This window comes from Myotis brandtii, unplaced genomic scaffold (genome assembly GCF_000412655.1).
Source record: "Myotis brandtii unplaced genomic scaffold, ASM41265v1 scaffold63, whole genome shotgun sequence".
NCBI lineage: Eukaryota > Metazoa > Chordata > Mammalia > Chiroptera > Vespertilionidae > Myotis > Myotis brandtii.
The window spans coordinates 758,210-774,880 of record NW_005370411.1 but is presented as its reverse complement, the minus strand read 5'-3'; the positions used below and the strand labels follow the sequence as shown (position 1 = coordinate 774,880).

At 38.1% G+C, this 16,671-nt stretch overlaps 1 protein-coding gene across 1 annotated transcript in view; it reads right to left on the bottom strand.

The window, feature by feature from the left end:
- LOC102255541 (ephrin type-A receptor 6) overlaps nucleotides 1-16,671 on the bottom strand; it is a 994,071-nt gene that overhangs the window by 540,555 nt on the left and 436,845 nt on the right. Inside the window, exon 4 of the mRNA XM_014528319.1 lies at nucleotides 8,275-8,430. Within this exon, the coding sequence (XP_014383805.1) occupies nucleotides 8,275-8,430 (156 nt within the window). The remainder of the gene's footprint in view (nucleotides 1-8,274; nucleotides 8,431-16,671) is intronic.

The window sequence follows — 16,671 nt, the reverse complement described above, 5'->3', positions numbered from 1 at the left end:
GCCCCACCCCTGTCAAGCCCCTCCGGGCGGGGGCACAGCCTCATGTTCCCCAGCCCAGCGCTGCGCGGGGGTGAAGCCTCAGGTCCCCTGGTTGGCACCGGGGCTGGGAGTGTGGTCCGAGGTCCCCTGTCAAGCCCTGCTAGGCAGGGGCCGTGACCTGAGGTCCTCCGTCAAGCCCCGCCAGGTGAGGGGCGCAGCCTGAGGTCCCCCATCAAGCCCTGCTGGGCAAGGGGCATGGCCTGAGGTCCCCCGTCAAGACCCACTGGGTGGGGGGTGTGGCTTGAGGTACCCAGTCAAGCCCTGAAGGTGGGGGGCATGGCCTGAGGTCCCATGGCCCAGTGCCGGGGCAGGGAGTACAGTCTGAGGTCTCCCGGCCCGGAGCCAGGGCAGGGGGCATGGCCTGAGGTCCCCCATCAAGACTTGCCAGGCGGGGGGCACGGCCTGAGGTCTCCCAGTCCGGCGCTGGGGGCGCAGTCTGAGGTCTCCTGGCCTAGAGCTGGGGCGGGGGGCACGGCCTTAGTTCCCCCGTCGAGCAGAACCCCCCTCCCCGCCCCCCCACAGCGTCATACCAGTGCTGAACGGGGACACAATCAGGCAGCCTGACATTAGCACTGGGGGCGGAAGTCCCCGCCCCTGGCCTTGCCCACAGACTGGTCGTGACTGGGACACGGTAATGGACAAATTAGCACATTATCTCTTTATTATATAGATATGAGTTACATTTTATTTTTTGAACTTTTCTAAATAGGTAACACAAATGCTTGTTTAATCTATTAATCTTCCAGGACCTGTTCTATAGCTTTAAAAAATTCTATGGATTTAAACACATGAGAAACATCAAAATAAAAATGCTATGAGTGTGGAATTATATTTTGTCTAACTTTCATGCATCCATATATAAACCCTCATTTCATTTCTCTTGACCTTTTCATGCTTTCTGCTTGACAAGCACTTTCTTAGTAACTCTTATTTTCCTTTGTTTCTTCAACCTCAGTAATTTCCCTTCTGGCCTGGAAAAGCCTTAGACAGTTATTTTGATAACAGACTTGGCAGGCAGTAGGGTCTCCTGCCCTAATTGATCCAGACTTGATATTGTGGAGCGTCCCCCACAGCTCATCCTTTAAAACATAGAACATACATTAATGAGTCACCTGAGAAATAAAGTTAAGAGTTTATAAAGTAGATTAAGAAACTAGAGAAAACATTTCAGTATTTCATTTTAAATTTCTTACTTATAATTTCTTTGTATATTTTGCAGTTTATGCAAAAAAGACAATGAATTTTTTTTAAAATATATTTTCGTTGATTTCAGAGAGGAAGAAAAAGGGAGAGATAGAAACATCAATGATGAGATTCATTAATCAGTTGCCTCCTGCATGCCCCAATCTGGGGATCGAGCCTGCAATTTAGGCATGTGCCTTGACCGGGAATCAAACCGTGACCTCCTGGTTTATAGGTCAATGCTCAACTACTGAGCCATGCTGGCTGGACACACACATGAATTTTTTTTTTTAAATATATTTTATTGAATTTTTTTACAGAGAGGAAGGGAGAGGAATAGAGTTAGAAATATCGATGAGAGAGAAACATCCATCAGCTGCCTCTTGCACACCCCCTACTGGGGATGTGCCTGCAACCAAGGTACATGCCCTTGACCGGAATCGAACCTGAGACCCTTCAGTCCGCAGGCTGACGCTCTATCCACTGAGCCAAACCGGCTAGGCCACACACATGAATTTTTAAAAAACAAGAAGACCCAAACTCTGAAGTATGCTGCTGGTACAACTGTGTATTAGGACTATGAGAGAGACCCTAATGTAGTTAAAGTTGGAGAGGTTGAAACAGGCCAGGGCTAGACTTTATATGTCCTTGAATTAACTCTTACAATATTGGGCTTTGAAAGACTTTAAGTAGAGGAAGTGGAAATATGATAAAGGTTTTGTTTGTGGTTTTAGCAATAATACTTTCTAATAGTTTGAAATATTTTGAGGGATGAAAGACAAGGAAGGAGACTTGCTGAGATATTATTAAATTAGTCTAAGGGAATAGTTGAAGGCCTTAACTAAAAGGATAGGGTTAGGATTGACAGGAAAGAATGAATTGAAGAAATGCTAAGAGGTAGAATTCATAGGACTTGTGACCACTTGAACATGTTGAGGTTGGGGCAGACTTATGAATATAAACTTTTTGGCTTGAATGGATAGGTGAATAAAGTTTCACCAGGGGTATATGAGCAAGCTGGGGTAGAAAGAAATAAAATTGGCTTTTGCAGGTTGAGCTCCAAATTGTTAGTTAATTTGTTCATTAAATTTTACTTAGTGCCTAGTATCTGCCAGGTACTATTATTAGTGCAAAAGATACAATAAAGAAAGAATATCCATGACCTCATGGCCCTTTCAATTTACCATGGGTTGAATGACAATAAACAAGGAAGCAATTATACAAATAGATCTGATATTTTCAAAGAGTAACTGGGAGGGATTCTATTTTTGAATGGGTAGGCAGGAAATGTCTGTCCTAAGAACTGATATTTGAGCCTGAATGACAAAAAGGCAACAGTCATGTGCAGACCTAGAGGGCATTTCAAGTAGAAGAAAGTTCTGGCATTAAGGATGAGAACAACCTCAACATCTTGGAAATAAGACTTACTTGCCAAGCCTTGAGACTGCTGGCTTCTCTGCTTAGAGAGTAAAACTGCCTTATTTTCCGTCCCTTTCCCCCTCTCTTTTTGAATTCTCTCATTAGGGAAGTTTTTTAACCATTTGAAGATAACGGTTTGTTAATTACAATCTGGATGCAAATTGCCCACACTGTTCGGCCTTGTTTTAACTTTCCTGTCTGTTTCCCTATTCCTTCTGCCCTGGAATCCTGTAACAGAAGGTTGGAGATACAGGCAGGTTTCCATAGGACAAGTAGGTTGTCAGATCCATAATTAGTTTGCTAGAACACTCTGGACCTTAGGAGAGAAGACTGGGATAAGGATAAAATATAGGCATCATCTATTTACAGTGCCATTTGAGGAAGAGAACATGTGAAAAGATAAAAAGGCAAAGAAAGGAATGTGAGAATAATTAACATTTAACTGGTGAGCAAAAGAAGAGAACCCATTAACAGGGACAAACACAATGGTGAAAAAATTAAGAGGGTGAAGGTAAGATTGCAATATCTTAGACTGAAAGAGAACAGATAGTTTCAAGAAAAAGGGAGTAATCAAAAATAATTAAATGTTGTAACAGGACAAAAATGTTTCTAATGGGAAATGGCAAATAAGATCATTGGTGAATTTTTCTTATACAGTATACTTGAAGTGGTGGGAGAAAAATCTGATTGCAGTAGAGCGAAGAGCAAAAATCTGAATGCAGTAGAATGAAAATTAAATTAAAAGCGAAGAAGTAGCTATAGCCAGTGAAGACTGCTTTTCCAAGATGTGTTTTTGAGGAGAAAGAACATTGGATTGGGAGTATTTTTTAAAGGATAGAAGTTTGAGTGTACTTACAAGCTGTGAGCTAGAAGTTAGTGAGGAAAAAAAAGTCAAAAGAGGAAATTAACAATGATAGCCAGGCCAGTAGAAAGTTCAAGGATCAGATTACCTCACCACCACCACCAACACAACTGTTCAAGAGGTTAGCTATGATGATGAGACATCTTTTTTTGTTTGTTTCAACTTTTTGAAACATCTACAAATCTTTATGTAGAGACCTCACCAAAAACTTTATACATAGATGGAAAATAAGCATATGAAAAGACACTCTGCATAGCATGTCACCAGGGAAATGCAGATTAAAACAACAATGAGATACCACTACACACCTATTAGAAATAGCCAAAATACACAACACTGACAATATCAAATGCTGGCAAGCATGTGGGGCAACAGGAACTCTCATTCATTATTGGTGGGAATGCAAAATAATAATTTAGTGGTTTCCTATAAAATTAAACAAACCCTTACCATATAATCTAGCAGTCACACTTCATGATATTTACTCAAAGGAGCTGAAAACTTATGTCCACACAAAAAGCTACACATTCATGTTTAGCAGCTTATTCATAATTGCCAAAACTGGGAAGCAGCCAAGCTGTCCTTTAGTGGGTAAATGGATATATGAGCTGTGGTACACCCAGACAGCACTAAAAAACAAATAATCTATCTAGCCATTAAAAAGACATGGAAGAGTCTTAAATAAATATTACTGAGTGAAAGAAGCCAGTCTAAAAAGGCTACATACTGTATTATGAATGAGACAGTAAAAAGATAAGTGGTTGCCATGGGTTGGTGGGAGGAAAGGATGAATAGGCAGGGCACAGATTTTGTGGCAGTGAAAATAGTCTGTACGATGCTATAGTGTTTGTCCAAATCCATAGAATGTACAAACCAAGAGTGATCCCTAATGTAAGCTATGGACTTCGGGTGATTATGGTGTGTCAATGCAGATCCATCAGTTGTAACCTATGTATCATTCGATGAGGATGTTGATAGTGAGGAAAGCTATGAACATCAGAGGTAGGAGGATACATGGGAAATCTCCATATTATCTCTTAATTTTCTTGTGAACCTAAAACTGTCCTAAAAGAAAACAATATTAAAAAAAATATTTATTTAAATAAATTATGTATGTTACATGTTTCATGATCATGAAGTAAAAAAAGACACATATCTCTATATTGAAAGAGAGAAAGCAATATTCAATGCTCCAACCGAGCCACACTGGCCAGGGCTATCAAATGCTAAATTATTGTTATATATATTTTTTTCAATTACAGTTTACATTCAATATTATTCTGTATCAGTGTCATATGTACAGCAACATGGTTAGAAAATCATGTACTTCACAGAGTGGTCCTCCTGCTGCTTCAAGTACTTACCTGGCCCCATACATATTTATCACAATATTACCGACTATATTCCCTATGCTGTAATCTACATCTCGGTGACTATACTGTAACTACCAATTTGTGCTGCTGGATCCCTTGACCTTTTCCACCCAGCCTCCCAATCCCTCTCCCCTCTGACAACAGTCAGTCTGTTCTCTGTATCTATGAGTTTGTTTCTTTTTTGTTTGTCTATTTATTTTGTTCATTAGAAATCTTAATGGTGAAATCACATGCATTGTTGTACCAGAAACTTAAGGGTTGTTGATGGCACTAAGAGGCAGGGAATGACTTCCTTAGAGTCCTTAAAATCATATCATTTACATAATCATACAAAATACATATATGAACTCTGTCCTTACTATGCTGTTTATCAGCCAAAATTCCTGGTTAGTCATTCCCAATATTTTACTCCTTTATTTTCTTTTAAACTCATACATTCAAAATGTCCCTGCCCCTGATACTAAGGGGAAAAGATACCTCCTTTTAAACCCCTGGAAAATTCTCTAAAAACAGTTTCAAAGGCTTACACTGACAAAAATCATCAGAAAGTGATGGGATTGACTGTTCACCTGACCTGAATTCTAACCCTTATATAATACACAGTTGGAATAAAGGCATTAAAGAATGGCTAATTTGTAGATATATGATCTCGAAGTCAAGGGAGCTTGCAGATATTAAAATCTGAATATTGTTTGTGGTTAATGGAAGATAGGAAGGGTTGACTACTTGCTTGATTTGCAGCTTCAAAAGTACTGTGTCTTGGTAAACCCTGGTGGTCCTCTTAAGAAGGACCAGGGTCTAATTGTCTAATTGTTCAATGACCTCCTGACTTGTTCTTTTCCTGATTTTTCTTTCCCAATAATCTAATCCTTTAATCTTTATGAGCTATGATGCTTTGGAGTTTATGTGTCTCCCTTTTCCTGAATATACTGCAATAACAATAAGGGTCTCTCATCTAATTAGAGTGTAATTCAAAAACTTTACTGACATCAGATACCTACTATGTGCTAGGTATTGTTCTTAGCACTTTTCAAATATTAACTTAATCATCATAACAAAAGAATGAAATAGGTACTGTTATGATCACTACAAATGGTACAACTGAGGCAAAGAGAGGTTAAATAATTTGTCCAAGGTTACATACCTAGAAAGCACCAAAACAAAGATTTATGCTCAGATAATTTGACTCTAAAAGATGGTAAATTACTAACACACTATGCTAAGTCTTTGCTAAAACAGGGAAAAGAAGTCCTCAAGGAAGCAGTAGGGAGAAACCTTGAGAGGGGAGCCTCCTAGGTCTGGACCAGGAGACCTGACAAAAGTTTTCAGCTTTTTGGGGACAGTTCTATCTTTAATCCCTGATGGCAACATAGAATGCTGTTCCCTGCCTAAAGCACTGCCCAACAATGACCAGAATTAAACAATTTTGAATTGCACTTAGTATAGCTAAGGCAGGCAAACATTTTAAGCACGACCTATCTAATAAAGATGGAATATGCAAATTGACTGTAACTTCGTGACAAAGATGGCATCGCCCACAGCCAATAAGGAGGGAATATGCAAATTGACGCAACAAGGTGAGAGGCGGAAAGGAGGCTCTGGCCAGAGCAAAGGTGGAAAGGTGCCTCCGGGCTGCAGTGAAGGCGGAAAGGCAGCCCCGGGCCGGAGCGAAGGCGGTGCCAGCAGCCAGGGGAAGGAAGGCCTATTCTTGCACAAATCTTCGTGCATCAGGCCTCTAGTAATTTATAATATCGAACATAAAAAAAGATTTTTTTTAAATGAAAGAAAATCTTGAAAACATAAAACATTAAGCTGGTAAATATACATATCTGAATCAACAATGACTGACTGACTAGTTTGCCAGGTTCATAGACCTTGTTGCATCCCTATTTATTTCTTAATTAGTCTCTTGCTCCAAAGAACCATAAGTCTTGCGAACTACCTATGTTGCTACCTCACTGAAGGGTTATAATAATAAGACCCGATATATTCCTTCAACTTGTCAACTGTATATTTATGACCTAAGAAAATAAAGAGAGGATATTCTCTTCTATCACTCATATGAGAAGCTCCATTCACTTTCTGATATAGGATTTGAAATATATTTGCCTGGTAGTACTGTAGCTATTTCAAACCCCACCATCTATCTAAGCTGGTGTATGTTATCCACAATATAACATAATGATATACACAAACGGTGCAAGAAGGACTGCCTATGTATAGTAATATCAAGCTCTTCCTGTTCAAAACTATTTCCAAATCACTTGAGAAATTATATTTAGAATTTTCCTTTTCCTATTTGTAAATTTAAAATATTTCCTTAGGAGAAAAAATTTCAAGGTAGTAATTTCCCAGGCTACCAATTTCTGAATAAGGTAGTATCTCAGCACTTGCAAAAAAGTAAGAATTACATCTATTAACGAATGTGTTGCATTTTTATTAAATGTGTTCATAAAGATATTTTATATGAAAGTCTGTAGTAATACAGACAAATCTAACAACTGTATTAGTTAAAAAAATAGGACTTATCTATTGCCTCTAAGGAATATCTCACATTACATAATTCTCAATATATATTTGCCTCTAAGAATTATACAAGATAAGTAATATTTTGGCACCAATTCATCAAAAAGATGGGCAAAATGTCACTATACTATCTTATTCATGTATTTAACAAGATTTTTATAACTATCTAAGAGCTGACATTTTACTTTTGCATAGCCTAGCAATGCATTAATATATTCATTTTTATTTTTATAATGTACAGATATTTCACAATACTTTAATAACAGATACAAATAATTTAAAATTCTTAGTGTATGCATTAAAATGACCTTAACATTTAGATTTAAATCTACTGATTCCAACCCCAAAATTGGAGAAAGAGTGAGAGATGAAATGTAAACAAACTCAGAAATATCTTCCTTTAAAGAAAAATGTCAAAGAAAACTCAAAACTTTTCCACATAACAATAGCACAATGGCTATTGTCCCCTGGGGAAGTTTCTTCACATGGAAAACTTGATTGTCCTAACTTGAACTGCCTAAAAAAATGGTCAAGGGTGGAAGCAAAGACGAGAAGTTTTGCTTATAAATTCTCAGGCAGCCTTAAACTACTTTAATTTCCTAAGGACTGATTATGGTTAGGGAAAATTTACAGGTCTCCAAACCAGTGTTTGGTATTTGCATGTGAAGGATAAATGTGAATTTTGAGGAGTAAACATAATTCTTTGCAAAGAGTTAAAAACTTCTGATAATAAAGAAAAACTTTTTCCTTGACTGTTATCAAAGACAATTAGCATTGATGGTACAGAATTTTGTATATCTACATTTTAAAAATATTAGAATAGAGGCCAAAAGGGTCTGAAATAGGATTTCCAAATGCAAAATATAGACTTACTGGTACATGCCATGGAAGGTGGGTCTTTTTCAGCTCGGAAGTAACCTTTTTCACACTGACAGACAGAAGTTGCTTCCATGTAGGTTAAACTGTGTGGAGGGCATTTAGAACATTTTGTGTTCCCAGCAAATGCTTTATAGAATCCTGGTCTGCAAGCTGTAAAAATAGAAAAAATAATTTTTGTTATTATTGCTAGAGTTCTTTTATTTGCACCTGTACAACATATTTTAATTTAAATACACTTTGGATATCAGAGTTCAGTGTCACACATACACAGAAAAGTCAACATATGTTAATATTAATGAATTAAATTAGTTATTCAAAATTAGTAACACAACAGTGACTTTACATTTTATTCAAGGTAGCTAATTTTTAAATGCATACCTGAAGCACACATACACAAAACAGCAGTGCTTATCAGTGTGGGGATGTCCATAACCAGCAGGAAAGGAAATCATTTGTGGAGTCCTGAGAGATGGCACTAAATTACATTGAACCACACTGTTAAAAATGTATTTATGTTCCATTTCTTCCTCAGTCCTTCTGAACACTCAAAGAGAAAGTCCCAGGGTGGTGCTTGGGTATCTTTAATACCTTTCTTAAGGGCTAACATAAAACCTTTTTAACAAAATGAGAGCTGGCCTTATATTCAGAGACCTTAGCAAGCAAGATCCAGATATCATTTTGATAACTATATTGCTTTATTTTTAATCATTTTTATTTATTATGGCAAACAAGTGTTGACCCCGATAAGAATATACCTGCCAAGAAGGGCTCCTTATGGTTAATCAAGCCCAAATTTATTACCAGAGCCTAGCAGCCATTGTTGACAGAGGCCTCTCATGCACACTGTGAAAAGCCACAGAGTAACCTGCCAAGCCTGCTGTACTGTGCTCCTGCCTTCTGAATAGACCCTTGTGAGAGAGCTCCTAGGATAAAAATGCTGCCAATAAGATTGAGACTTTCCCCCATCCAACCAGAGCTGTGCAGCTATATCTGCATTTGCATGTCACCAACCAATCAGAATGGCTCCATCTGACCAATGAGGATGCTGCTATTTGGACCAAGCAAACTGTGAGTATTTGGAGTTCTCATTTGCATAGAAATGGACCAATCAGGGACAAGGGTTGGAAACTTCTGCATCAATCTCCCCTCTATCTCTTGGAGCACGCTTTTAGTTTCCATTGAAAATTGTGTTTCCCTGGCAGAAGCTGTAACACTGGAGAGGAGCTGTCTCGTTGGGGAAAAGTGGAGCTGTCTTGTCTGAGCAGAGCTGTGGCATGGGAGCTGTGACACTGCAGCCTCCTTGCGTGGGCTACCTCACCCGGACTGTTCCAAGCTGTGCTGTTCCATATCCACGCTGTTAAACAACTGAACTGTTTCACAGACACACTGTTTCACAATTGATTTGTTTTGATTGAATAAATTCTCCCAGTTCACCAAACCCCAAGTCTGGGAATCTTGTTGATATTGAATTGACAGCGATGACTTTTTAGTCACATAACTTTTCTATTTATTATATTGAAATAAATGTACTTTAAAATTTTGAATTAGTTAAAAAGTGAGTAGACAAATATTAAATAAACTAGAGGCCTGTTTCACGAAAAGATTCATGCAATAGGCCTTCCCTTCCCCTGGCTGCCTGCACCGGTTTTCCTTCGGCACCGGGGACCCAGGCCTTCGCTCCAACCAGAGCCGCCTTTAAAGCCTTCGCTGCTCCAGCCAGAGCAGCAATCAAAGCCTTCGCTGCTCTGGCCGGAGCCACCTTCAGTCTTCGCTCCTCTGCTCCACATGCACCATCTTTGTTGGTGGTTAATTTGCATATCTCGCTGATTAGCCAATGGGAAGCGTAGTGAAGGTATGGTCAATTACCATGTTTGTCTATTATTAGATAGGGTAAGGTATATATGCTATATGCATATGGCGAAAACATAAAAATGGAATGCAAATGACTAAATTTTCATCAAAAATCATAAACATTAAAATATAAATGAGTAAAGTTATATGATGAATAGTGTTATTGATTTTTATCTTTGCTTAAATCCATATTACTTTCAGAGTACATTTTTGCAGGAATGGAAAACCTAGAAAAAAGGATCCTATGCTAGGTGTACATCCAAAGGTCAAGAACGGTAAACATGCTTAGTTATTTCTGGTCTTAGAGAAATCACTGCTGGCCACTTTCTAAATTAAGACTATCATACAAAATTAAAGTGATTTTCCAGGGACATATATTACGTTAATAAATGTTTTTAACAAACTACTTATTTTAGAACTCAACATATTTTCATAAAATGTTCTATTTAAAAATATACAAAAATCCTAATTTAACAATAATAAATATATGCTTAGGGCTTCTGCTTATATACTGAGGACATAAAAGAATAACTGCCATTAATTTTTTAAAAAATATATTTTTATTGATTTCAGAGAGGAAAAGAGAGGGAAAGAGAGATAGAAACATCAATGATGAGAATCATGGATTGGCTGCCTCCTGCACGCCCCCTACTGGGGACCGAGCCCACAACCCAGGCATGTGCCCCCGACCAGAATTGAACCCGGGACCCCTCATTCTGCAGGCCAACACTCCATCCACTGAGCCAAACCAGCAAGGGCAACCATAACTTTTTTGGAGTAAATTTAATTCCTACCTAAATGAGTCAAAATAAAATAACTATCTTACTGTAGGTACATATGTTGATGAATATTTGTACAAATCTAAATGAATGCAATTTTATTGATAGTAGAAATACACTATGTACTAGGCATGAACACAAACACACACACGTTATAACTGTGTTATTTTTGATAGTTTATGTTTGCTTTTATAAAAATACTTCTTGTAAATGATCTAATAATTCAGAAGTAAAATGATCAATTCTGTACAGTAAAATTACTAGTAAATGGTTGGTTATGCAGTATCTATTAAGCTGTGATTGGTGGTACTTAAATAACAACAACACAGTCTCTTCTGTAACTTGATAATAAATTAACTAATACTGTATGGCTAATCAATAAAAACACTATCATCAAAATATTTAGGCAGGAGGTTCCCCCTCTGGCTGAGGCCTCGCCAGCCCTGCAGCGCAGGTGTTGTCTTTGTGCCTGGCCAGGCCTACTCCACTGTGGATGCAGGTAGGGGCAGCCTGTGTGGGCACAGCACCTTCACCGAGGCCTCAGGGACTGACACTGGTGCCAAAGGTGAGCTTCTCAGCAGCTGGGGGTTGGCTTCACTGCAGTGACCTAGCTGCAGCCACTTAGTGGGAGCCAGCTGCACCCAGCCTAAGCTCAGGCTTGGCAGGGTTAACAGACAGTGGTGTTGGGGTGGGGGAGTGTACAAGGGAGAGGGGTGTGGCAGGGACAGCACAGAACAAGAACAACAAAATAAACCTGCATATGTAAGATTAAATATAGCATAGGCAGGAGGTGAGGGGGATAGGAGTAAGGGAAGCTTTTTTCCTCTCTTCCCACTCCAGGCTGCTCCCTCTAGAACAGGCATGAAGGACCTAGAGTTCTACTGGCAGCTTTTTTTTTCCCCTTGCACACTCAGAGATTTAAAAAAATAAAAATACAAAAAGCAGTCCTTTCCCCTAGAGAACTGGACAAGGAGCTTCTATCTGCTTGGTAATCATTTTGGGATTTCATGGGAATCTTGTCTTGGAAGGATCTTCATACTAAAGTGCCTTTCCCAGGACCCGTAACATCAGCATCTCCTGTTCTAAAAGCAGTCTTAGGCTCTCCAGACTCACTGAATCAGAAATTATAATTATAGACGACTCCCAGGGGGCTGCAAGCATAGTCTATTTGAAAAGCTCTAGTCTGCAATACTGGTTCTTAATTCTGGCTGCACATTAGAAACACCTGAAGTTATTGGTTGACAAATTTTTTTTAAATAAAATAAAAATATATTTCTCTAAATCTGTCAAAATGCAGAGTACATAAATAATATGTAATTACCTCACTAATATTTTCATTAAAAAATTCTTTAGCAAATATTTACTTTGTATATGTAATCTTATAACAATAGTTACAAGACAATGTATTTCATAAGCTATTCAATAAATCCAGTTTACATATATTTTGTCAGTAATAATATTTTCTACTTAATTATGTGGTTCAAAATAACTAAATATATTTCATAGTAGACATTTGTAATACTTTGCCAAATAAAAATATTGAACTTAACTATAAATTTAAATAATATAGTTAATCTACTATAATATTTACAAGAGGCCCTGTGCACGAAATTCGTGTATGTGTGGGGTCCCTAGGGCTGGCCAGTGATCAGGGCTGATCAGATTCCCAACCTCCCTGCAGCCCGCTCTCTCCTTCCCTCGCCATCCTGCACGCCACCACTGCACGCCACCACTGCATGGTTCCCCACCTCTTTGCCTCCCCCCCTTCTCCTTCCCTCACCGCCCACAGCCGCTGCCACCCACTCCTGGTTCCCTGTCCTAGCCTGGGGCCAACCCCAATTGGGTGATGGGGACCTGCCGGCTGAGGGGAGGGGCCAACCACCACCATGGTGGGCAGGCAGTGGACTGATCAGGGCCTGCTGGCTGGGGGAGGGATGGAGGAGGGACGGGGGAGGGACCCAGGAGGTTGGCCACTGGTCCCGAGGAGGGGAGCTGGCCCTCAGTCCCCCTGGGAAAGGGGCCGTGTCCACCACCACCCATCCCTGGTTCCCTGTCCCAGCCTGGGGGCCTGGCCATGGGGAGGGACCAGAAGGTTGGCTGGCAGGCCCCATTGGCGATCAGGGCCTGTGGGCTGGGGGCAGCTCCTGTGTTGAGCGTCTGCCCCTTAGTGGTCAGTGCGCATCATAGTGACTGGTCGTTCCAGTTGTTCCGTCATAAAGATCGCTTAGGCTTTTATATAAATAGATAAGCATAATACACCAATCAATTTAGAGAGAATATGCAAATTTAAAATGGGGGCTAGCATCTGTATATTCCAATGTTATTTGAGATATAACTTAAATATTATAAAGGTCATTAAGTCACTTTTTGAAAAAGACAATTTTTAAAAATAAATTTATTAGGAATATGTATGCTATAGGACTGCAACGAAAGTTCAGTGGAGACAAATACTGTATGATCTCACTTATATATGGAATCTAAAAAAACCAACCAACAATAAACACTAAAATCACAGAAAAAGAGATCAGATTTGTGGGTATCAGAGGAAGAATGGGGTGAAGGAGTATTAGAAGAAGGAAGTCAAAAGGTACAAACTTCCAGATGTAAAATAAATAATTATTAGGAATACTAGAGGCCCGGCGCACAAAATTCATACATGGGTAGGGTCCCTAGGCCTGGTCGGCGATCATGGCCAATCAGGGCCTCCCCGCTGTCAGCCAGGGCCTTCCTTCCTTGGCTGCCGGCTGCCAGTTGGGGCCTACCTTCATTCTGTGCCTCCCCCTGGTGGTCAGTGCACATCATAGCGAGCAATCAAACACCTGGTCTCTCAGTCAAACTCCCGTGGGGACACTCTGCATATTAGCCTTTTATATATAGATAATATACAACATGATGCATAGTTAACACTGCTATATCACATACAGGAAAGATGTTGAAAGAGTAGATGCTAAGAGTTCTTATAAATATTTTTCTCTTTTTTATTTTATTTATATAAGACATTGGATGTTAACTAACCTATTGTGCTAATCATTTCACAATCATGCAAATCAAATCATCATACTCAACACCTTAAAACTTATACAGTAATGTGTGTGAATTATTTCCCAATAAAACTAGAAAAAATGAAAAATAAATTAAAATTTATTATTAAGTACCGATATAAAACCTATTAGACACAAAGGCAAAGGCTTTAAACATTTTGTTTTCTTTCTGTTGTTAGCCATTCAAATAACATCCATAAACATTGTTTAGCATATGAAGTTGTCACTTATAACTTAATTTTGTGTATCAAAACATTGCTATCTTTTTTTTTTCCCTTTGGTAACTAAAACAAGAATTTAAATAATTTTTATCTGAGGAGTTTTCAGTTAATTTATTATTTTCTTTCAGAATTCTCTTAAAATGCTTAGGACATCTCTTAAAATACTTTAGAATATCTTAGTGATATTAAAAGTGTTCTTGATAACAGCCCAACTGGTCTCTCAGCATCCATTTTTGTGAGCCATATAAACTATTTTTACTCTAGTAACCACAATAAAAACTAAAAAGAAACAGGTGAAATTAATTTAAATAATAAATTTTTAACTGAATATACCCAAATATTATCATTTTAATATATAAATAAGCTTTTGAAATATTTTTCATTTGAGGTTTTCTTATTTTTATTGTACTAAGTATTTAAAATCCCTTAAGTATTTTATATTAATGGCTCATTCCAATTCCAACTAGTCACATTTAAAGTGTCCAGTAACTTCATGTGGCTACCATACTGGATAGTGCAATATTTGAACACATAAATTTGTTCATTACATCCTCCTGTTTAAAAAAACTTTAATGACTTCACATCACCTTTACAGTTAAAGTTTAAAATACTTACCTTGCATTACAAATTTACCCATGGTTTCGCCTGTCTGTAGTTCCAGCCACATCCCATAAAGCTGCTCCCCTCTACCATTCCCTCTGTTAAGATTTTGCCTGTCTACAGTCTATTCTCAACCCAAAAGTCAGTGACATCCTTAGAACATACATCAGATCATATTACCAGTGGGCTCTGAACTTTCCAATGTCTTCCTAATCTCCTCAAGTAAAGCCCATTGCCCTGTTAAATGCCTACCAGGCATTGCACAATTTTATTCCCCACCCATTCCCTTAGACCCTGCTTCTTTCATCTCCCACCTCTTTTCTCCTCAGGTACCCTGCCCCAACCACACTAGCCTCCTTCAGAACCTTACACACCCAAAGATTGCTCTTGCCACTGGGCCTTTAGCACTTGCTCTTCTTACCCAGCTATCTGCATGGTTTGCTCCTTCCCTTACATGAGGTCTTTTTCAAATGTTACCATATTAATGAAGTCTTCCCAGACTGAATTCCCTTTTTGAAATTGCAAATCCCACTAGATCAAACCATTGTTTTCCATATTACCCTTCACTCTGTTCTGTCTCCAAAAACATAACAACATCTGACACTTGATATGTTTAATTTTTTAAGCCACCTTCCTAACATGTACGCTCCATTAGGTCAGATATTGTTGTTCATTGTTGTTATACTTATGTATCAACTGCCTTTTACATGCTTTCATCTTTTTCTATTGATTGCTTGTTTTTTCTATTAATTTATAATAGTTGTTTATTAGCAATATTAATGTTATATTTGTCATTTTTATTATACATATTTTTCTAAGAGTTTTATATTGACTTTGTTCATAAAAATGTAAAGAAAACAACCCTATTCATAATATAACTTAACTAAAATCAATAAAGTACTTAGGGATACACTTAACAAAGGAAGTGAAAGATCAATACAATAAAAACTATAAGATTCTAATGAAAAAATTAAAGAGATCACAAACAAATGGAAAGATATCCTGTGTTCATGGACTTAAATAATTAATATTGTTAAAATGTCCGTATCACCCAAAGCAAACTATAGATTCAATGCAACCCCTAGCAGAATTTCAATGCCATTTTTTTACAGAAATAGAAAAAAAATATCCTAAAATTTGTATGGAAACACACAAAAAAACCTCAAAATAGCCAAAGGAATAATCACAAAGAAGAACAAAATGGAAAGCATCACGCTTCTGGATTTCAAGCTACACTATAAAGTTATAGTAAATAAAACCATGTGGTGGTGGTATAAAAGTTAGACATGTTGACTGCTGGAACAGAATAGAGAACCCAGAAATAAACTCCTACATAAATAGTGAACTAATATTTGGAAAGGGAGCCAAGAATATACAATGGGGAAAGGATAGTATCTTCAATAAATATATTGGGAAACCTGGATAACTACATACAGAAAAATGGAATTGAACCCCCTATCTTACTCCACTCACAAAAATTAACTCGAAATGCAGAGGTTCTCTGCAAGTGTTCACCTGAGTTTTGATAATTAAATATAAGACCTAAAACTAAAACTCCTAAAAGGAAAGATGAGGGAAAAGCTCCTTGACATTCATCTTGGCAATACTTTTTTTGAATATGACAACAAAAACAGAAGCAACAAGAGCAAAAATAAAGAAGTGGGACGACATCAAATTAAAAAGCTTCTGCTCAGCGAAAGAAACAACCAAAAAAAAAAAAAAAAAAAAAAGAAAGAAAGCAAAAGCAACCAATGAAAAGGCATAAAATTCTTGCAAACCATATGTATAATGAAGGGTTAATATCCAAAATATTATACTACTAAAGAACTCATACAACTCTATAACAACAGCAGAAACAAAACCTCAAACACTTATTTTTTTCCTGGTGCCAAGCAAGTT